This window comes from Hoplias malabaricus, chromosome 17, assembly GCF_029633855.1.
Source record: "Hoplias malabaricus isolate fHopMal1 chromosome 17, fHopMal1.hap1, whole genome shotgun sequence".
Classification (NCBI taxonomy): Eukaryota; Metazoa; Chordata; class Actinopteri; order Characiformes; family Erythrinidae; genus Hoplias; species Hoplias malabaricus.
In genome coordinates, this window is record NC_089816.1 from 29,114,082 (window position 1) to 29,137,767 (window position 23,686).

The 23,686-nt window shown below is 40.5% G+C and overlaps 1 protein-coding gene across 1 annotated transcript in view; it reads right to left on the minus strand.

Annotated features, from left to right (window-relative positions):
• Positions 1-4,483: 4,483 nt before the first annotated feature.
• rps6kal (ribosomal protein S6 kinase a, like) overlaps positions 4,484-23,686 on the minus strand; it is a 36,125-nt gene continuing 16,922 nt past the window's right edge. Inside the window, exons 13-22 of the mRNA XM_066649133.1 lie at positions 18,724-18,826; positions 16,016-16,140; positions 11,602-11,724; positions 11,195-11,284; positions 10,928-11,086; positions 10,478-10,639; positions 9,651-9,727; positions 7,938-8,055; positions 7,486-7,626; positions 4,484-5,912 (exon numbers count right to left, since the gene is read on the minus strand). Coding sequence (XP_066505230.1) covers positions 5,784-5,912; positions 7,486-7,626; positions 7,938-8,055; positions 9,651-9,727; positions 10,478-10,639; positions 10,928-11,086; positions 11,195-11,284; positions 11,602-11,724; positions 16,016-16,140; positions 18,724-18,826 — 1,227 coding nt within the window. The 3' untranslated portion in view covers positions 4,484-5,783. The remainder of the gene's footprint in view (positions 5,913-7,485; positions 7,627-7,937; positions 8,056-9,650; positions 9,728-10,477; positions 10,640-10,927; positions 11,087-11,194; positions 11,285-11,601; positions 11,725-16,015; positions 16,141-18,723; positions 18,827-23,686) is intronic.

Sequence of the window (23,686 nt, forward strand, 5' to 3'; positions counted from 1 at the left end):
AGTTCTTTGGGGAAAACTCACCTCAGGACCGGTGTTCATTGAAAGTGACTTGGGGAATAGTCGCTGTTTATCGCACTCAGTCTGAAACCAGAATATACATCAGTTCATTAGTAACGAGTGGATGGGTTGGAAGTGATTTCACTGGTGAAATATAAAATGTACAAGTAGAACAACAGGAATCCAAAGTCTGAAGAGTAATAAATACAGAGAAATACATTATCGCATGTGGACAACTATCGTACGCATTAAATGTCTCCAGTATTTTCTGAAAAACATGTGCTCGTAATATTCTCTGGTGTGTTTATAGACTGGGTTCCTCACCACTGGTTTATTATTGACAGGTCAGAATGAAATCACCATTGAAAGTGCAGTTCCAACAACTCCACATCGAGGGGAAATTCATCGAGTAGTTGTAGTAAATTTAGAAATGTGGTAGATTTGGAAAAATGCGGTGGTAAGACACATGGCAGTTGCAGTTATTTGAATCATAAAACATGATTAATCATATGTTCCTAATATCCAGAAAGGTTAAGCTAATACGAATGTTAGCTTTAGTGCTCAGCCTACAGTAAAGTAATAGCGTGTACACTCATACCAGTGCAACACCCACAGTAGTGGTGCTTTTCTATTGATAAGTACAGTAGATGGTGGCTTATAACTTAGAACTTCAACAGGAGCAGATGTGCGCCTACATTACTAAGAAAAAAAAAAAAAAAAAATTCAGAAAATACTCTCTATTTATTTCAAGTCAAAATAGACACCAACCAAAAAAGCTACTTATTTTCCAAGAAAAACATTAAAAATAAAGGCATAAGTGAAGGAAAGTGTTTGTAAAAGTGGAATTATTAAAACAAATGTACAGAAAATTAACCCTCTATAAACCAGACAGATGACTATAAAAAACCTATGAAACACAGCAGCCACAGCTCTGAAGCCAATGACAATGCGTACAGCACGTGAGGAGCGCTAATATAGCACCCCTGAGTAGCATATATTGTTTCATCTAAAAAAAAATAATACTGAAATTATGAGTTTGAAGCCACACAATATGCGAATATCAGCATTTGCCAGATGAATACAAAGAAACAAATGTTTGTAGTCATTAAAATCTACTTTAGATTTCATACTGTCCTGCCTTTGCTACACAGGAGTAAACACATCAGATCTGAGAACAGTCGGTGTGGATCAGTTACAGGGAGTTTCTAATAGCGACCAGCGTTTTTCCTTGTAAAGTATTCAGATTTTACGTCCAATGTTACGATTGGCTCAAAGTATCTTCCCCCCTGTGCTTCATGTTAAATTTAGCTTCAAAACTCTCATTGGCTGCTCACAGTCTCGCTTTGGCAGCTACTTTAGCCAGCGATTCCCATGGATATTAGTTTCCTTTCTTAAAAAGCAAAAAGATAAGAGCAAAAGAGTCAAGGTCATTTAGCGGAGACCAAAGAAACATACTTGGCATAACCTTGCGGAGAAAGCATAAATAATACAACGTATAAATAAATAAACTGAAATATATTTTGCATGCAAATGAAAGCTTCCCTCATGAGAGATGAGAGTAACAGCAGGTTAAGAACATTCCACACATACATGACTATGCTTTTACAAGGAGCAGGCATTTCAAAGAGGGGCTTTCAGGTGGTGTGTAATTCCCAACAAGTGTCTAATGCATGTGATCCTCGGCTATTTATGATGCTGCGCGGAATCTTTTCCGAGTAAATCACTACCTCGAATGATATCTTCATTTGCAGCACCAAGGCTGATCACTCTTTGTCCTATATGTTCCACATTAACTCATTATCTATGCTACTCACTCCATTAATTTCGCTGGTTTTATTAGCCAAGTGTTCTGCCTGCATCTGTACTGTTGACAGGCATTTCCGAAAGCTAATCTGACAGCTAATGACTTCATTAAGTGCAGCACATTAATTGGCTTACTTCAGGGGCTCATCTTTAATTGGCATAAATAGATTCACACCTGAGCGCGCCTTCAACCTACGCCATAACACAAAGAGGGACAAACTCACAGATCAGACACATTCCTGAGAGTCTGGACGAGGGGTGGTGGAAATAAGGCGCCTTGGAAAAAGCAAAAAAAAATAAAAATAAACAAATAAGTAAATAAAATATTTAAAAAAAAGCACAAGTCAAGCACAAACTAACAGTGGCGGCTGAAACAGAACGCTGGCGTCGACACTAAAGGGTAATTAACGTGACAAGGCCTGGGCTAAAGAATAACGTGTGACAATGCAATTAACACTACTGTTTACCTTGCCATACTGCCATCAGTGGCACTCTAATCCAGCTGACAGTAGGCAAGTGTGGACGCTCTAGGAGTGTGTGTGTGTGTGTTGAATGCAGGCCTAACCGTGGTGAGCAGGGGCTCTGTGAGGTACAGGAGGGAGCAGCTGGTGCTGGTGTTGACTGGGTCATCTCCCCAGAGCTGGGACAGTCTGTGAAGGAGGAAAGAACAGTCACAGGCATTTTTAAATATACAGCAAACAGAGACTGAACTGATCTGAGACTAGATTGGGTCCTGGAGAAAAGGATAAGAATCAACAGGATTGTTTCACGCGGACAGAATGCTCGTAGAGTTTTAGATATAATAATGCTAAAACATGTGAAACGTAGTTAATTTGTAGACTATTCCGGTACGTTAGTGGCTCCCAAAGTTGGGTTGGTGTGGGGTGCAGCAAGGAAATGGTATGAGAAACTTGTAAAAGTGACTTTTTGTATCTTTCTTTTGTTTTGTTCAATGGTTTGAATGAATATTTCACATTATCTATTTTAAAAAAAACATTCTTAAAGTTCAAAAATATTCTTAAAAAATGTAAATCTTAGAACAGCAAAACTGTCATCATCAGATAAGCAGCAGTACTTACAGCTTTCATCGTTGAGTGACACAGATGTGAGAGAGGAGGGGGAGGAGGAGGGGATGGGAGGGAATAAAGCTCCACTCTTACTTCAGATACCGCTGGTGTTTATGTCCATCCTGCCACTGCGAGAAAACGACTTAAAAATATGGGTCTAAAAAAGATGTTACAGAAGAAAAAAGAAACTTGGTTGACTACTCCAAAGCCCAGATCTCATTATTTCAATCATTCATTCATTATCTGTAACCCTTATCCAATTCAGGGTCGCGGTGGGTCCAGAGCCTACCTGGAATCATTGGGCGCAAGGCGGGAACACACCCTGGAGGGGGCGCCAGTCCTTCACAGGGCAACACAGACACACACACACACACTCACACCTATGGACACTTTTGAGTCGCCAATCCACCTACCAACATGTGTTTTTGGACTGTGGGAAGAAACCGGAGCACCCGGAGGAAACCCACGCAGACACAGGGAGAACACGCCAACTCCTCACAGACAGTCACCCGGAGCGGGAATCGAACCCACAACCTCCAGGCCCCTGGAGCTGTGTAACAGCGACCACTACCTGCTGCGCCACCATGCCGTAAAAAAAACATAAAAACACAAACAACTTTTAAGAAAATATTGTGATATCGCTTGAGTAGAAATAGCATTGTGTCAGTTTTTCTCTTACGTACAGTCCTGTATGTGTTAAAATCATTCATCTTTATCATCCACTAGCTGCATTATTCAATCATAATACAACACTAAGCGTAAAATGAAAGCATTAGTAGGCTAACAGTTAGACATACTGCAGAGTAATAAAGAGGGGAAACAACTTATAACCACCGTAAAAACAGAACTTTGCGCACAGGGATTGTACTGAATAGAAACCCAACAAATTCACTCGAAGTTCAGCCTAGGGAAACACTGCCATCTAGGGGAAGCACCTGGCTCATGAGACTATGAGGCCTGTAAACAGATCAGGACCAACTGGCCCTTACATTAAGAGCAGTTGGACCTGGACCTTACATTTCCACACATAGGCTTTCACTAAATGATAAAATGATGACGCGAACAGTGATTCACCACTGTTAATGAACAGTTAATGAAGACTGCACCCTACAGAGATTTAAACACATACTTATGTGATTTCATTCAGACGCTGCTAGCAATTATGTCCTATTAATTATTTAAGAAAAGACCCAAGTTCTGAACATAGTAAAATCTCCAAAAATACAGAAGGAAAGTAATGAAACAGAACTGAACCCCACACAGATCCGCGATAAATAAAGTGGGTTAAAAACACAGCCTATAGCCACGGACTTGTGGAACGTATCTATTTATTCTCTGCAGCATCTTTGCTGTTGTAGTAGATAAAGGGAACGCACGATGGAACTGGGGCTTTTTGAAGCTTTGCTGACAGCCAATTTCACCATTATGTATTGCTCAGATTCTCCCAGAGATAAAGTCTGTACACTGTAACCTGCAATAGTTTGTTTTATTTGCCGACTGAGCTACAGCCACTGCATCACAACATTGGCCATTTATTCTTAGGGGGACATACTTGACGGATCTGTAATTAAAATAATGTGTGAATAACGACTGCAAAAAACAAACTGCATGTCAATAATGATCTTTAATGTCAATATATACAGAACCTGAAAGAAAAATATAATTTTAAAAATTAAATGAAATAAATACAATATGGTACAATTTCCACAATGTCTTTGTAGAGATATTCATGGAAATATATATATTTATATATGTTTGTGTGTGTGTTTGTTTTTTTTCCCAATCCAGCCACTCTTGGAGCAGAGGGTTCCGTTCCCCAATCCCATGAGTCCTTGGCTCCAGTCCTCCACCCTAAAACTGGATCCAGAGAGCACCCCCTACACTATGAAGTCTAGTCCACATTCATTGACCACTGATACTTTTTTTTTTTTTTTTTTAATTTAGCTTATTTTTATTAAAAAACAAAAAAATTAAAGGGGTCTGAAGCCCAAAACAAATAAAAACAAATGTGGTGGGCTAAGGGGAGAAAATAAAAGAACAGAGCGAAAGCAACAACCTGCCAAGCCTCAGTGCAAATGTGCTTAAATATATTTTCGACAAGACGAGGATTGATCAGGTCTGACGAGAGCTGGCAGGTGTGGTTGGCAATCACTCTGGTGCTGAATTCTACACGCACGCTCTTTCTAAGCTTAAAGAAGCCTCTGCTCGGCGCTCTTGAGCTTCTTGAGGTAACGTCAGACGGGGTTCAGACTCGAAGCTCATCCCCTGCAGACGCCGATACCATTCCTTCAGCGGCACGCTAAGTGGCTTAAAACCAGAGTCTTCCACCCGTTCCTTCCCAAGGGCGGTGAGCCCAGGTAATAAATTGTCAAGAGACAGGAGAAGGGAATTCCTAAAGCATGGGCTGAGCGAGACGAGGAGGGGAGGAGTGGAGAAGGAGCAACATGCTTACTGAACTGGGGAAAGGAGGAGGAACACAGTTTACTTAAAGCAGCTTCAGGTCGGCCAGTCACAGTGAATGAGAATAGGCGCTGGTGTTTTTTTTCTTTTTCTTTTTTTTTCTCTCTCTTACGTAGCGGGAAGGTGGGGGTGGGGGGGCAAAAAAAAAAAAAGACAGATTCAGAGAATGTATACAAGAGCAAAGAAAGAAGGTAAAAAGTAAAAAAAAACAACCCTTGCAGCTGTCTGGATTTGAATTTCAGCCATTTTTCGGGAGGTGTCTCACCATCTCAGCTTGCTTTACAGCCTCCCTGATGTGAAAGCATGGTGTCTTGAGGTCCAATTACAGGGCATGGGAGCTCAGGGTAAACGCCAAAAAACAGTGGAACTGGTGGGGACAGGAGGAAATGTAAATAAATAGACAAAACGAGGGAGGGAGGGTGGTGAGGGAGCACAGTGAAGTTAACACTGCTCTGTTCATGACATGTCAGTGGAAGTGAGCTTCTTCATGCTTCTGCGCTGCGCCAAACTGGAAGCTGCCACGGGTTCCAGGACCGGTTGACATGTCTTATGATTCAGCGCAGAGTATGTGGCAGCCATTGCTCCCTGGAAGGAACAGGGGTAATTAGCTTAGCGGTTCTTAACACAATATAAACCCAAACAGAACAATGAGGTCAGGATCTCAAATTAACTAGGGCTCAGGGCAAATATGCAACAAAATCTTTAAATGCTGGAGCAAAATAGATGCCTCCACCTTCTAATTTGATGAGGTAAATGCTAAGCTAAATTGTCCACCAGCAGAACAGTGAAAGCACCTTAACAATCAAGACAATTTTTTTTTCTGTCCTCCCCCACAATGCATTTCAAGGAGCTTATTTCATTAAAAGCAGGAGTGAACAGACCTATCCACAAAAGGCTGGTGTGGCAAGAGGTTTTCATTCCAAACTTTCACAAATGTAATGCGCAATAAAGAAATAGTGTAGAAAAGGGTGAGTGCTTTGATAACAATACTTTTTAACAGCTGTTTCTATCAAAAAAAGCTTGATTTATTATTTATTGTTGGGACGTCCATGGGTTTCTGTCTTTGACTTTTGCTCAGTGCTATGTGTGTGTACAATAATCACCCCTCGGGTGGTGCTGGTGTGAGAACAGAGTGGTCCTAAAGCAAAAGCCTGTGGTCGCAGGGTCAGTGTCCGGGGATCTGTGGGATACTGTGGGTACGAACCAGCTGCAGCCTCATAGTTTAGTTCATTCATTCATTCAGGGTCCAGAGCCTACCTGGAATCATTGGGCGCAAGGCGGGAATACACCCTGGAGGGGGCGCCAGTCCTTCACAGGGCAACACACACACACACATTCACACCTACGGACACTTTTGAGTCGCCAATCCACCTTCAGAGTTTAGTTGTGGGGGGGGACTTTTGTACCTTTCCCATTCAGGATGGAAAACCTGCTACTGTTTAAGCAGTGGGTCTCAGTCTTCAAACAAATGATTAGCGTTTTTTGTGGTGTGTTCCTGCTTAGTTGGAAGGAAAAAGCCTGCAGTTACACAGGTGTCCTCTGCATAAGGCTGTTGACCCATAAAGTGTTTAACAGGTTCACTCCCTTAAGGTAGAAACAACTGTTATCATGAAACTCAAATATGACACTAAAAAATATTACTAAAACATTATTTTTCTGAATTTTAGCTACTTCAAATCTTTAAAAGGGGCGGCACGGTGGTGCAGCAGGTAGTGTCGCAGTCACACAGCTCCAGGGGCCTGGAGGCTGTGGGTTCGATTCCCGCTCCGGGTGACTGTCTGTGAGGAGTTGGTGTGTTCTCCCTGTGTCCGCGTGGGTTTCCTCTGGGTGCTCCGGTTTCCTCCCACAGTCCAAAAACACACGTTGGTAGGTGGATTGGCGACTCAAAAGTGTCCGTAGGTGTGTGAGTGAATGCGGGTGTGTGTGTGTCTGTGTTGCCCTGTGAAGGACTGGCACCCCCTCCAGGGTGTATTCCCGCCTGCGCCCAATGATTCCAGGTAGGCTGTGGACCCACCGCTTACCCTGAACTGGATAAGCTTACAGATAATGAATGAATGAATGAATGAAATCTTTAATAACTGGTAATTTTCACATTGATCAGGTTCCATTTCCCAAGCTCCTTCTCTGTCTCTTCTACTGGGGGTTTACTGTAATTTACCTTGACCAAATGAGGTGCATCATGCCGGGTAAGCTGGAAGTGGGGGAGCTGGTCCCGGCAGGCGATCCACGAGTGTTTCAGCACCTGCTCGGCAGAATAACGCTGATGAGGATCCACGTGAAGCATGTGAGACAAAAGATCCTGTGGGTTAAAAATAAAAAAAAGTTTATTTTGGTATCATCGTATAAAGCAAGCTGAATCGATACTTCTTCAGTTTCAAATTCCCATAGAAAAACAGTGAGCTGCACAAATAAAAATGACTGAGCAAGCTGACTGAATAAAACGTATCTATTAACATTACACAATTCCAGCCTCATTTAAATAATGAGAACAAGAGGAATACATTCACTTGGTTTACCCACTATAACTAATTTGTAATTAAACAAGGAAATCCCTCACACCCCAACTAATTAGGTCCAAGTATTAAAGTGGAAAAATGATTCGTGTTCTACCTTTGAGGAGTCAGACACTGTGTCCCAGTTGCCTCCGCTGAGGGAGAACTTGCCGCTGCCAATACGCAACAGAATTTCTTCAGGGGTATCGTTAGGGCCATTAGCAAAGGGTGTATACCTACAAACACACGAACAAAAAAAGCAAGAATCGACACACTGCATTCAGAGACAGTACATTTAAAATATAAATAATGAAAATAAACACAGTACGTCTGCTACAACGTGAACGTCTGTGCCTGTTTGTTTAAATAAGAGCCACTCATGAGGCATTGTTACCATCTCTATGTATGACAAAACGAAGAGAGCCACCACCCAGGCCTCACTCGATTGGTTCTTTAAGGTGGTGGATAAACATCTCACCATAAACTTGAACCAGTGCCACAGACATCAGGTGTTACATCTTGCCCTCCATCTCCTGTCGCTGATGAGCCACTACCACCTCCTCCTTCAGTCAGTAACAATATTCACCTCCACATTCAGGGCCAGTCCAGTGTTAATTACCATTAAATGCTACATGTCATAACGAAATGCTGGATGCACCCTCCAAAATCTCCCTAAAACAATATTGGTTTTAGATGTTTTTTTGTTTGTTTTTTTTTGGTGAAAATATTCCGTAGTGTTCCTTTAAGTACATCCTATTAATATAAACAAGCTAAACACCAGACAGGCAGGTCATTTAAAATGAATTTCGCCATCAGAAGACAAAGAACCTCATGGTTGGAACTAGATAAGGCTTTTGTCCACAACACATTTATTGTTTGGACACTGCAAGTAACTTAATGGCCTCTACCTTTTATTCTCTCAAAGCATTGCTCTACAGTGATGCAATGAATAGTACTAGCTAGCTGAGAAGCTGTTTAAAATAAGTGGTTTGCTGTTTTTTTTCCCCCCTTCAGTCCAGATCTCATTAAAATGGTTGTTTCCAGCCATTTATAATCTTGCATAGAACAACAGCTTTGACGCTGAGATTCTTAGCTCTCCTCTGCTGCTTCTATCTAGGCTTAAGCACAGTCCTGGCAGTGATAGTTTAAGCCTCCATGAAGCCTGATAAATCTCCTTTTTCGAGTTCACAGTATGACAACATATCCTTAGATGTACAAGACTAAAAGGTCACACACCACATTTCTATTGGGTTTTATTAGCATTTCAGGCTTTCTGCAAATGTGTTCTTCTGTACACTTCTGTTTCTAGATCAAGAACGTTGGACTGCTTTTTTGTTACGGCAGCCATATTTGCGAATAAGTGTCATTACAAAGTGGAAGAAAACACTTTCCTAACACTAGTTCTGAGGTCCACATGTTCCAAACATTTGCTTTGTTTTTGTTGATTTTTACTTCAGTAACAAAATTGACTTGAATCATGTGCTAAACATAAGCAGCATGGAGTCCTCAAGACTGGGAATTGAAACGCCAGGACCAATATTTCAGCAGCGAATGCCAAAATAAATGACTTGCTGCGATAAAGAGGAACCACTCTTCTCCCAATAATTGCTTAATTATAGAGATATACAGTCTTCATTAGCTTATTAACTTGAATTATCAATCCAAGTACAGTTAGATGCAGAGGACTGGTCCAAATTAAATGTTAAATTCACATGCACTGTATCCAACTACTTCAGTATACATCTGTTCAAACGACCAGGTAGGCTAGTACATTAGCTATTAGAAAAATCAGATGAAAATGAAATGCAGAGATTTGTAGTGGAACACTCACCCAGCCAGCATGGTATATAGGAGTACTCCCAGACTCCAGATATCACAGGCTGCATCATAACCTTGCCTCATTAGTACCTACAAAGCCACATGCAAACACATATTTACAAATATTTACTCAGATTGGCAGGACATCCGTAGTTAAAACAGCACACACTGGTGACATAAAACAATGTAATAATATTCTTTTAGGGGCGGCACGGTGGTGCAGCAGGTAGTGTCGCAGTCACACAGCTCCAAGGACCTGGAGGTTGTGGGTTCGATTCCCGCTCCGGGTGACTGTCTGTGAGGAGTGTGGTGTGTTCTCCCTGTGTCTGCGTGGGTTTCCTCTGGGTGCTCCGTTTTCCCCCCACAGTCCAAAATCACATGTTGGTAGGTGGATTGGCGATTCAAAAGTGTCCGTAGGTGTGAGTGTGTGTGTGTTGCCCTGTGAAGGACTGGCGCCCCCTCCAGGGTGTATTCCTGCCTTGCGCCCAATGATTCCAGGTAGGCTCTGGACCCGCCGCGACCCTGAACTGGATAAGCGCTTACAGACAATGAATGAATGAATGAATGAATATTCTTTATGTGCTTTGAGCTTGATATATATGACCACTCTGGAATATGAAACTATTAGATGTCTATATATGGTAATACATAGACAAAAAAAATAACCAGATTAAGACTCAAATTGGTACTCTCAACTACTGGAGGTCAGGCAACAACTGCAGCAGGTGTATCTTCATAGAAACCTATAGGACCCTCCAGCCAGTAAGTTTTCAAAGGCATTAACAGCTCCATTCTAACACTTGCTCTACATGCACTGATTACACTAAAAATCCCTCATACCTCAGGTGCCACAAAGTTGGCAGTGTAGCAGGGTGTGAGCAGCAGGCCGTTGTCTCCTCTCAGCTGTTTGGCAAAGCCAAAGTCACATATTCTGATAGAATCAGGGTTCCCTGAATCGTCCATGTAGAGAATGTTGCTGGGTTTTAGGTCCCTGTGAACGACCTGTTCAGAGTACATGGGGAAAATAATAAAAACAGTGTACATGCTCTAATTAAAGACTCTGTTTACACAAAATTTTTATGTTAATTAAAAGTATAAATATGAAGAGTTCAAATTAGATACTGCTACCTGAATAGTTCTGATAGAAATTAACAGGTGGTGTAAGTAGTGCCAATAAAGATATTTATCAAATTATCTAAATGAATGCAATAAATAATAATAAAGACAAATCCAACAATACCCACAGATATTTGAACAGCAGTAAATGGAGATGTTGCATATGTGTCTTACCCCTTGGCAGTGTAGGTAGTCCACGGTTTTGGTTATGGTGTAGAGGACAGCACTGGCCTCTCGTTCTGAGAAGAACTTCTGCCTGAGAATCCTATCCAGCAGCTCCCCTCCCTTCATCAGTTCCGTTACCAGATACACAAACCGCCCCTCGTCATACACCTGGAACATACACAGAAAGAGGTTTCAGAACAGTGACCTCAGTCATACTCAGGGACACACTGACAGATCTGCACAGATGAGGACTGCAGAAGTGAAGTGGGGACTCACGTCTTTCAGTGTGATGATGTTTGGGTGCTGCCCGTACCGCATGAGAATCTCTATTTCCTCCGATGGGTCCCGTTTGCTTTTGTCTATAATCTATATCAAAGGAGTAATTACATAAAAAAATAATGAAAAAATACCCCTATCTTTTAAAAAGGATTCCGGTTAGTAAAATTCCACTGTTTATATAAAATTATATTTTACATATACCAACCCCCCCAGAGTTTCTAGACATGTATATAACTTATAAGCTCAAATGTAGAAAGGGATGTATTTGCATTTCGATAATCTAATCACAGTCTTTGTATGGACTTTACTGCCCTCTACTGGAAATAAAAAATAAATGCTTAATCTATGCATTTATCAAAGTGCACCTTTCTGAATGTCCTTTATTATAGTAGGGCATGTCTCACCTTGACTGCAAACTCCATGGTGGTGACTCTGTGGATGCAGCGCTTGCATATGGAGTAGGAACCCACGCCAATGTCCTCTTTGAGTTCGTATACATCAGAGAACACAGCCGCACCGCTATGCATCTGTAGGAAATAAATGTAACATTCAATTTATAGCAAACATTAAGTGGTAAATTGAATTTGCCCAAACTACCTCACCCACAATATTTGCCCAAAAGCTTCACATTTTTAACACCTTTTTAACCCCCGGGCCACCACAGCACTCAACACTCCAGTCAACTACAAACCCGTACTACTGAGGTTTTAAAGGACGGATAGAAAACACATTTTCAAATGTATTTTTCTATACATTCCCCTTCCTCATGCAAGTGTATGATGCTCTTATCCCCTCTGGCCATGAGAAAGAAATCAGCAATCAGCTATGGTATATTTCTGTAATGTGTTCATATGTGTGTCTTTGCAGCGTAATTATGTCACCAAACTTTGGTGGGAGGACTTACAATAACAAAGATAAAAATTCAACATCAACAAGACCAAAGAGCTTAATGTGGACTAAAGGAAAACCAAGGGCTTCGCACACTCTCCGGTTCAAATCAACGGAACAGAGGTAGAGTGCATTTCCAGCTTCTGAGGATCTTTCATGGACACACAACACATCTCATCTGGTTAAGGAGGTGCGTCAGCATCTCTGCTTCCTGAGTAGACTGAGGACGGACCACTTATTTCCTCAGATCCTCACAGATTATACCTCTGCACCACCGAGAGCATCCTGACCTACTGTTTGACAGTGGCAACACCACTGTGGTTGAGAGGAAGGTCCTGCGCAGCAGCAGCATCACACACTGTAAAACACCCTACCATCAGCAAGGATGTCCAGCTTCCTACCCCTCATCATCCCCCTGCTGATCATTAACTCTACTGTTCATACACTGTTCACACATTAACAACTATTTCCTGTTTTTATATATACACACACACACACATACACGTCAGTGTTTTTGAAAAATGATTGTAAATGCCAGATTCCTGCTAAAACAGAATAAATAAACGGCTGTGCTGACAAACTGTACTGTATGTCTCATCTGCATTTAGGATCAACTGGTGTGTACTTAGTGATAAAGCTATTTATATCCTCCATTTTCTTAGGGTTACTGAAATATCACATTATTCATATTAAGATCTTTGATTCCTACACATTTCTAAAGTACAACTGCAAATGGAATTCAAACTACGTTTGTACAATATTATATCATTCATTCATTCATTGTCTGTAACCCTTATCCAGTTCAGGGTCACGGTGGATCCGGAGTCTACCCAGAATCACGGGGCACAAGGCGGGAACACACCCTGGAGGGGGCACCAGTCCTTTGCAGTACGACTTATACTCACACCTATGAACACTTTTTGAGTCACCAATCCACCTACCAACGTGTGTTTTTTTGACCGTGGGAGGAAACAGAAGCAATATTATTACATCATATTCTAGACATTTAATTAACATCCTAAATGCTCCAGAATTCTTTCAGAAACTCCATTCAAAGTGAAATATTAACTTCCAAATTCACTTAAAAAACATATTCTAGGATTATAAATAACTACTGTTTAAAAGCAAAAGTATCGCTTGAACATGTTGAATCACCAAACTAAATCAGGCATGCACTCAATTCAACACAGAGGTGTATTCTAAAATAGATGCAGTGCCTACAGTATCCCACCTAAAAACAACCCACATGCATACACTCGATATTCTCTGCTCCTGTCCTCAGCTGAGTTACCTTTCCTTAGGGAGTATAAAAAAAAGACAGTTTTGTAGTTCTGGAATTGTGAATGAGTTTGAATTATAATATCATTTCATTATGAAAGGATTTTAAAGAAAATATCTGTTCGATATCCTACAGCAGGCATCAAGAAACGGTCTGGACCTGGACAGATTGTCAGTTTTATCCAGATCTCTGGCCAATAAAGTAATGAAAATAAATTATGAAGTTCAAGGTAGTCATGGGCAATACAGCAAAAATACAACAAAATTTTTCTTTTTTTTTGTTGATCTGTGGTTGAGACTAGCTTTTCAACGACAAGAGGTTTGAAAGGATGGATATAACAGGTAAATCAGAAAGGATTTGAAGGATATGAAAACTATTTTAAAACACCATCCACCATGCCCACAAAACACCATCACATAGACTGTCATATTTCATATGTCATAGTCCATTCTTAAAGTCTGCCTCTAAGCCCGATTAATTAATTTTGGGGAAAATAACGAAATAAAAAATGTAACGCATTTTAATCGCACTTTGCACCGTGGAACGTTTCTCAGTGCATGAGTTCCAGGCGTACAAGTTATAATGACGCACAATGTGATGAACATGATGAAGATGACGGAAGAGACTACGCTGGTGGATGGGAAATTTAAATACAAGAAACTTCCAGATGGAAGTACAAACAAAAATGTTATTTGCACTTCATGCAGGAAGGAGCTTATCACAGGAGCAATTCCACCGTTCGTTACCACCTCAACGCAAAACATGTTGGGGCTAGCGCGCAGGTCAGTAATGTTAACAGTACAGTGATCCCTCGTTTTTCATGGGGGATGCATTCCACCCGTGAAAAACAAATTTCCACAAAGTAGAGGAAAGTTTTTTCATGTATTTAACGAGTATTTGGACTTTTAAAACCCTCCCTGTACTGCTAACAACCCACCCTTTGCATTAAACAGTCATTCTATAATGTTTTTCAGCTGGAACTACATGTGATATCCTACCAGTTTCTTTAATAGAGTCATTCCTAAGCTGTGATTTAGCGTCAGTAAATTTCACTCGGATGTGGACATAAACAATACATGTACTGTACGTAAGAAGTACTTGTAAATGATATATTTTGTCACCTACAGGCCCAGTCTAATACATGTAAATGATAAAAAAGCCCCCTTGAAAAAACCTGCGAAGTAGCGAATCCGCGAAAGATGAACCGCAAAGTAGCGAGGGATTACAGTAATGCAAACAGTGTCGCCACATGTCGGGGTTCACATTCAGAAACAAAATGTCAAAGTCCATGTCGGACAAATTGACCAATTCACTGGTAATAGACTGGTGGGAAAATAAACAAGATTTTGAATTTAAGCTTATGTTCGTTGATTCATTCATCAACCAAACTTCAATCAATATTTCTCATACTAAATATTGAAATGTGATTAAAATGTGATTAATTTTGATTAAATAATTAGATTATTTTTTTTTTTTATCAAGTCCCACCCCTAGTTTTTACAAAACCGTAGTGTCAATAAATGAGTAAAAAAAACAAAGGGGCTCTGTCAGACAAGCTAGGCTTCCTGTCGATCTTCTCACAGCAAAGAAACAGCTGAGAGAGGCGTCCAAACGTTTAAAGATATGGGGGGGGGGAATAAAAAAATAAAAAAAGATCAGAATTGCTGTATTCCTGCTCCATAGGTTGGTAATATTGACTCATTTTTGCTGTTATAGATTATTTAGGTTGGAACAGGCTCTAAATTCAGGAGACTGCTAACAGCATAAAAGTAAACACAGATCTTCTTGAGTTTCTATGGAATCTCAAACTGTGAATAAAACTTACAGACAAATTAAACTTCAACCATATACAAACAACAGTCGTTTTTCTCCCCAAACATACTGTTTCACCTTAAAAGCAGTAGAGCTTCTGAACATAAACAAACCAGCGAGAACTGCAGTTCCCTGAAATGATAGAGCTTGCCTTAAAACCCGGAACATTTTTGTGCCGTTCTCACATGCGCTGACCCTGACTTCACTTGGGATATTTATTTGGGCGTGAGGAGCTTAGAAAGCTTATTTACTGGGTTTATTTAGGGGCAAACCACTGAAATTTTGCCACACCTGCCTGCTTGTAAACAACTTTATTACAGAAAAGACAACTAAACTGGGAGTTCCAGCACCTCATTCAAGATCTAAAGCTGTAAAACGAGCAATTATGAAGGTATTTTCGTAGTTCAGTGAGGGAAGTTGAGGCTCTGCATCTGCGTGTTGCTCCTCTCATTAAAAAAGCTTTCTTTAACATTAACCCTTTTTAACATTTTAGTAGCCAGACTGTTGCTTGTTCTTTTGTGTTCTGCTGCGAACAAGATGAGCTGTTCTGCCGCCACCTCGCTACTCATTTATTTAGTCTGTAACCATGATAATGAGTCCTGATTGGTCAGTCTGATTTTAACAAACTGTACAACACAGAAAATATAATAAGTTCTAATTAAAAATAACTGACCCCTGTCCCAGTTCATTTACATGATCATTTTCAAAACTTAACTCTGTGTGAATAGGCGTTAAGTGTGCTGGAAAATAGCCCACTGTTTGAGAACCAACCACAGGAATGCAGATGAGCTTAAGAGGAGAAAGGGGAGGTTTTGCGTGTGTTTACTGGTGGGCCTTACCTGCACAATGGGGAGAATGTTGACTAGAGAAGAGTTCTTGCTCTCATCTAAAGAGGCTGGTGCTACAAAGCTGAAACCTTTGAAGAGCTGATGCGCATTTGCACTGGGAGGAATGCCTGGTGAGTCTAGATGGGGGTAAGGGAGGAGATATAGTCACACGCATCATAACAACAAAGTACCTCACTACACTGTAGAGAAAACCCTGCCAAAAGCACAAAAACAAAGCAGTCAAATAAAAAGAGATCAAGTGTCTCAACTCAGACTTGCTAAGACATATTATAGTTGAAAAATTTCATGCAGCAATCTGAATTTGAATTTTGGAACAGTATGTAATATTCAATTGGCTATATGTTCATTACGAGTCAAAACAAGACCAGACAGGCTGCAAAATATTTGTCATACTAGCATCAACATAATTCCAATAATATTAGTTACTCATGGTGAAAATTAGACATCTGTCTTATTGGAAGTCCATTCTTAAAGTCGGCCTGCAAGCCCGATTAATTAATTAAGGGGGAAAAAGAAATAAAAAATGTAACGCATTTTAATCGCACTTTGCACCGTGGAACGTTTCTCAGTGCATGAGTTCCAGGCGTACAAGTTATAATGACGCACAATGTGATGAACATGATGAAGATGACGGAAGAGACTACGCTGGTGGATGGGAAATTTAAATACAAGAAACTTCCAGATGGAAGTACAAACAAAAATGTTGTTATTTGCACTTCATGCAGGAAGGAGTTTGTTTATCACAGGAGCACTTCCACCGTTTGTTACCACCTCAACGCAAAACATGTTGGGGCTAGCGCGCAGGTCAGTGATGTTAACAGTACAGTGACCCCTCGTTTTTCGTGGGGGATGCGTTCCAAGACCACCCGCGAAAAACAAATTTCCACGCAGTAGAGGAAAGACGTTTTTTTTTGTGTGTTTAATGAGAATTTGGACTTTTAAAACCCTCCCTGTGCTGTTAACAACCCACCCTTTGCATTAAACAGTCATTCTATAATGTTTATGCAAAATGTAGAATGTAATGTAATGGCTATACGTTCATTACGAGTCAATACAAGACCAGACAGGCTGCAAAATATTTGTCATACTAGCATCAACATAATTCCAATAATAATAGTTACTCATGGTGAAAATTAGACATCTGTCTTATTAGAAGTCCTAAAATTTAGATTTGTGGGTAGCTGCCCAGTGTTTAAAAAAATGGCTTAAAATGTGAGCTGTGAAGCTCCCAAATAGATCTCTTCTCCCTACATAGTGCACTTCACAGATGATAAAAATAAGATGTGTACTACAACAACAACAACAACAAGTGCACTAAATGTTAGACAAGAGAAGGTGAGCGTGTAGACGAATATACTGTAAGTGGTAGGGATGCACCGATTTTGAATGTTTTGTGCCGAAATGATAATTAGACCCTTGGGGTTACCGATAGCTATATTAATAGCTGATTATTTTATCTTATACATAGGTGTGTTTAGGTGTTGCTCTTTTATATTTTTATCAAAGATAAAAGTGGCATAAAGTGGCTCCGAGCGAGTGAAGGAGAGATAGTGTTTGAGCGAGTGTTTGTAATCGTTTATCATAGTGTTTCAGTAATAAGTTCAGACGCTGAATGACTCTATATCTATTTTGTTGTGTTTTATATAAAAAGGGCTCCTGCACTGTGGTGGTTGAGAGTATGTTTCTCTCATTAACCTGTTGTGTTTCGCCATGTGTGTGAGTGTCACGGATATAGAGAGATAGATAGAGACTGTTCTACGCAGAAACTGAAAAACACCACACGGCAGACGTAGTTGGGCATATGCATAAACACTAAAAAGGTGCCAATTATTGATTGTAATATCAGTTAAATTCCAATGTCGGACCAATAACAGTACCTTAAAAAAATCCACATATCAGCAAATATATATTGGGCTTCGATATATTGTGCATCACTAGTTTTTCTTTTGGTTTTTGGTGTCAAACATAAGGCGCACAATTTTGGGAGACTGTGTATTTATGACCTACAATGTGCACCATGTAGAGTGGACAGAGACATTTGAGATTCAGTCTGTTTCAAAGCTCACATTTTCAGACAAGGAGAACTTGTTCATATCTAAAACAGAATGTATTTAGTTAAGGTTTAAAACATATCCTCTAAGAATCTGTTAAAGACCCTGAGACCAGGGTCAGCCTCATCACATTGTTTTTTCCCAGTAAACAGAGTGAAAACAATGAGACAATGGAATATGTTGCTTGTGCTTGTAGTGTACACACAAAAGGAAAAAGAAAATGGAGCTTGTATATGGTTTGGAATTTAGAACCATTTACTGTTAAAACTGTGGATAAAAAGCCTGTAAACACTGGGCGCAACGTGATTTATGTGGAATTCTTGTCACTCCTTTAAAAGTTAACGTGTGAAACATTTTTACCACTTCAGATGAACAACAGACCTTCCTTGTCCTTCCTTTCAAACGCAATGAATAAAAGAAGTGTTTCTGCTGGCGAAGTTCTATCCAGACATGGAAAGCGCATTCTGTTCACAGAATCCATCTCTGACCACCTCTGAATGTGGTATGCGTTGTCTGATCATAATCCCGTGAGTCTTGGGGGTTTTTACAACTGGCTTTTCATGCGAAGTGAAATCCGATCACTAAAAATACAGGTAACTGTCGGGTGTAGATGGATCCAAAAGAAAAAATTGGTTTAATTAGACGTACCTTTTGGTGTTTTTGCTGTGAATTCGGGGTCAAAGCAGAATGTGTCATCTGGTTTCCCCGCTGCTGGTTTGAATGGAGGCTGAAGTTCTCGTCGGTAGAGTTTCTGTAAACAACAAAGTCACTATAGAGATTGGGGTTGCCATTGAAGTTTATATGTGAAACTGAAGAATCAAGTAAAAGATTGTTCTCACATTAACCAAGTACGTTTATAAAATGCCAAATTAACTGAACAAAAACAAACAATGTACAGCTATTTCAGGAAAAAATACGTGTGTTCAAATACAAAAGCTAAAAAAAAATACCATTTACCAATAAAATCCTTATATATTTGTTTGTTTATCAAAGTCTCTTTCACACTTTAAGAAAGACTAATATTTCACAAAAGCTTCACTCATATGTAAACTGTCTGAATTGCCAGTTTTAATCTATTGATTTAATAGATTCATTGTGATAGCCCTGAAACATATAAATCCCTCTCCAGTTTGTGCCATTTTCTCCATTTCCCTGGCTGTCTATCTAAAGGTCACAGACTGGCACACTGGAGCTTTATGGGTGGTGTGGCCTTTCTACGTCTGCTCAGACGGAGTCCAACTAGAGGTGGACAGGCCAAGTTGCAGTTGACCAGCTGTATTGAAGAGGTGAGACAGAGATAGATTAACTGTCAAATCTCTCCAGGAATGCCCTTCCCTCTACTTCATGGTCATTCAAGTACTGCTGGCTCCTAAATGCTCCTCGCTGTGTCCATTAGCGCAAACACAGCCAGAGCTGGCCCACTGCCTGGCTGTCTGCTACACGCGTACAGACAGGGTACATAAATGAGGATAATGTACACTGGCAAATGGAAGCTTTGGCTACTATATGGTGTTGGCGCATTTTTATATATTAAAAAAATAAAAGAAAACACTGGCATTAACACTGACCTGTTTCACCTTGTTAGTTCATGGTCATGTTTTCATGTATTCTTTTATCTAAGTGTAGTTAATGTTTTAAAAACATCTTCAGATGTATGACTATGTCACCAAGCACCAGAAGAAAAAATAATATGATTCACGTCCCATTCATTCAAACTCCACTTATTGCTTAATGGAGAGAATAGATCCACTAAACGACTCCTGGTGCACATTTTCACAGGAAAAATATTTTCTGGCTTATTTCAAGGGTTAAAACTTTAAATTCTGGTTGGACAGTTGCTCCCTAAAGGTTAAGGCTCTGGAAAATTACGTTCAATTTATTAATTCATTCATTCATTCATTATCTGTAACTGCTTCCAGTTCAGGGTCGCGGTGGGTCCAGAGCCTACCTGGAATCACTGGGCGCAAGGCGGGAATACACCCTGGAGGGGGCGCCAATCCTTCACAGGGCAACACAGACACACACACACATTCACTCACACCTACGGACACTTTTTGAGTCGCCAATCCACCTACCAACGCATGTTTTTGGACTGTGGGAGGAAACCCATGCAGACACAGAGAGAACACACCACATTCCTCACAGACAGTCACCCGGAGGAAACCCACGCGGACACAGGGAGAACACACCAAACTCCTCACAGACAGTCACCCGAAGGAAACCTACGCGGACACAGGGAGAACACACCAACTCCTCACAGACAGTCACCCAGAGGAAACCCACGCGGACACAGGGAGAACACACCAACTCCTCACAGACAGTCACCCGAAGGAAACCCACGCAGACACAGGGAGAACACACCAACTCCTCACAGACAGTCACCCGAAGGAAACCCACGCGGACACAGGGAGAACACACCACACTACTCACAGACAGTCACCCGAAGGAAACCCACGCAGACACAGGGAGAACACACCAACTCCTCACAGACAGTCACCCGGAGCGGGAATCGAACCCACAACCTCCAGGCCCCTGGAGCTGTGTGACTGCGACACTACCTGCTGCGCCACCGTGCCGCCCCATGTTCAATTTAATCAATTTCAAATAGGGTAATTCAATATAATGTTGTGCTTTATTGCTTTTCAGGAGAAGGCATGAATATGGCGACCGAACCACAAGCATGTCACTATGCAATATCTTGCATCTACTTAATACAAGTCATAATAAAATACTACAAAGCAGTCTTTGGCTAACTGTCCAACTAAGACCAAGTTTATATTTCCAAAACTGTTGCATTTTATTGAGCTATATTGAGCTACATGAAAAGTGATATTTTACAATTCACAGTCTTTTTCAGGTTTTTGTTTTTCAGAAGGACGGGATGCCTGCAAGCAGTGATTTCAAAATCCTCATACTCCAGTCAAAAGTGAAAGGAGAATAAGAGGGAGCTCATGCTGCATGGACCTCATATTCCTAACTGCTGCCTCCTCAATACCACTGTCCTACCTACACTGCCTGTGATCCAAAAACTGATTGCACTAGGCCATCTTTAAGGGCATATCAGTGCTCTAAATGTGCTTGAAGAACTCAAGAAAAAGAAACACTTTCAGAACAAGAAAACACAGGTATGTTCTATGCTGAACAATTGTTTTTTTCCCCCAATTGCAGCACTTCACCCGTTCTTATTTAATGAGTTCTGTTGAACAGAAGGCACTGAAAAAGTTTGATAAAAGTTAATAAATCTGTATTTTTAATTTCTGAAAATATACTGGAGGTAAAATTCTGTTGGTACTCAAATAATCTAAATCTATTTAATAACAGCAGCAAATTTAAGCTTAGCAGCAAGTGACAAATGCAAAAAAGTAGCAAGACAGCAGAGTGAAAGATGTTTGGTTTTGAAAACACATTTGGTATGAATTGCTCCATTCTTGTGTCTATATGTCACCTCCTTAGAGATAGGAGCTAAAAAGGAGCCAAGGAGAGGAATGAGGGATGAACAAATGAAGAAATGATATCAACCCCGTGTTTTTCTGAGACCAAAATGAAAGAGCAAGATTCACTCTGCAAAATTTTTCTTTGATTTCACATTATTCTTATTAACCCCTGGAGTCTGAGGTGATCGGACATGCCTTGATATTTTAACAAATTTCACCAACCTAAAAAAGTTGGTTTCAAAAAGCTACACATGTTAATATTCAACACAAACCAGCAACAATAATGTGAGAGAAGTATGTCATTCAACTGGTTTTTGTTTAAATTAAACCTGAACTTCCCAAAAACCTATTTTCAAAGGGACTGACATATAGTGAAAAAACACATTGCGAACATTTATGAAGTGTTCTTTAGAGCACTGAACTTGTAGACACGAGTGTTGGCTACTTACTGGTGTTTTTAGATTTTGACGGACCGCCTACCGGGCCGGCCTAGAAGAGGCATTTGCGCTTACTGACTTACTGACACCTAATATTGAAACGCATACGCAAGGAGTAACTGTTAAATCAGCCGTATTTCACAGAGAAAACCTAAGGTGGCGCCACTACAGCATCTGTTGTTAGTTCAGCCATATTTCATTCCAGTTCGTGAACTAAACTTGGAACCATTGGGCGGTGACCAAACATCCTCTTTTCGGGACCTAGAAAATGCGTCCAGCAGGGATTTCTAAATTGCTAAAAACGTCCAGGATTTTGCTGCCGGCAGGCTTTCCCCTGTCCCATTCCTTGCTATAAGCCCTAAATCCTTCATTAAAATATTCACATTTTGAAAGGTGAGCAGACGGCATGAGGGCTGAAGTGTTCAAGGGGGTCAGAGTGTTGAGAGCTGAATTGTGACACATTTGCACCACTTCTGAGCTCCACCGTCCACCGCGGTGAGCAGCTCAGTGTTTTACTGGACCCTCGAACAGAAATGTGTTGAAGTTTGTTGAGGTAATATTTATCATAGTCTTTTGTTTATGTTTGGAGAATGTTTTTGTGACTCAGCCTTTTGTTTTCTACTAAATATTTAACAAACAAAGTCATCTGCACAGCTTTTTGTTTAACTTTACACAAAAACGAACAAAATCTTTGTATTATTAAAGACAGAACACCAGAGCGAGGCGTTACTCAAAATAAACGAGGCTGTGAATTATTTACAGCATGGTTTTATCAGTCGGACCCTTATAGAAATATAAGTCAGTAATAAATATCTAGTTCCAGTGATGCCCTGTTGATAAACTGTTAAGGTGCTTGTTTGTAACTATTTTTTATATTTTTTTAATTATTTGTTATTATTGTAAACAAAGACATTGATGTGAAGCATCAAAGCTTCTCCAGACCTCCCAATGACAAGGGTATGTATTTTCTGCATTTCCTGACCTTAAAATACCAGAAACACCTCCGTGACAATGGCTATACGGCTAACAGCGGTCCGGCAAAACTAGGCTTGCCTAGTTTCTCTTTGCTCTTTTTCTTCTATATTGCTATGAATCTGATGTGACACTGTTTTTCTCAATAACTGTGGCTCACACATTGACTATTCATTAGATAGGTGTGAAGCACAGGTGAGAGATTCCCTCCCCACTGTCACAGATAATGGCCCATTAGCCCCCACCCAATGCTATGTTAGTTATTTAGCAAAGACACAGACTGCTTTGGAAAAACAAAGCCATACATGAGCTTTGGACGAATGCTTAAAAGCAGCAGAGAGCACCCAGACTTTACTACAAGCTGTTTTTCCATCAGCTGAGCTGTGCCTGTGTGCATTTACAAAACATTTACCGTCAGCTTCACGGATTCCTTCGCTAGAATATACCGAGCTAGCGTAGCCTCGATGCTAATCAAACGTATTGCAGAAAAACGAGTGAAATACATTTCATTTACTCATCACAAAATGAAGCTGTTCCTCCTCAGGCAGCTGAAAAGTGTGACTGCGCCGTCTTGGAGCTCTGCACTTAGTATGAAAACACAGCCATGTGCATTTGTTTATATGACTACAATGAGCATTTTCACACTTCGTAATCCTCCAATAAGAGTGGCCGAATTATCATTTCATTATCATATGGATATAAATGGAGGGGCCATGAAGGGTCTCGGTCTGAATCCCACAGAGACACATGCCTCTTGTTACTCATCTT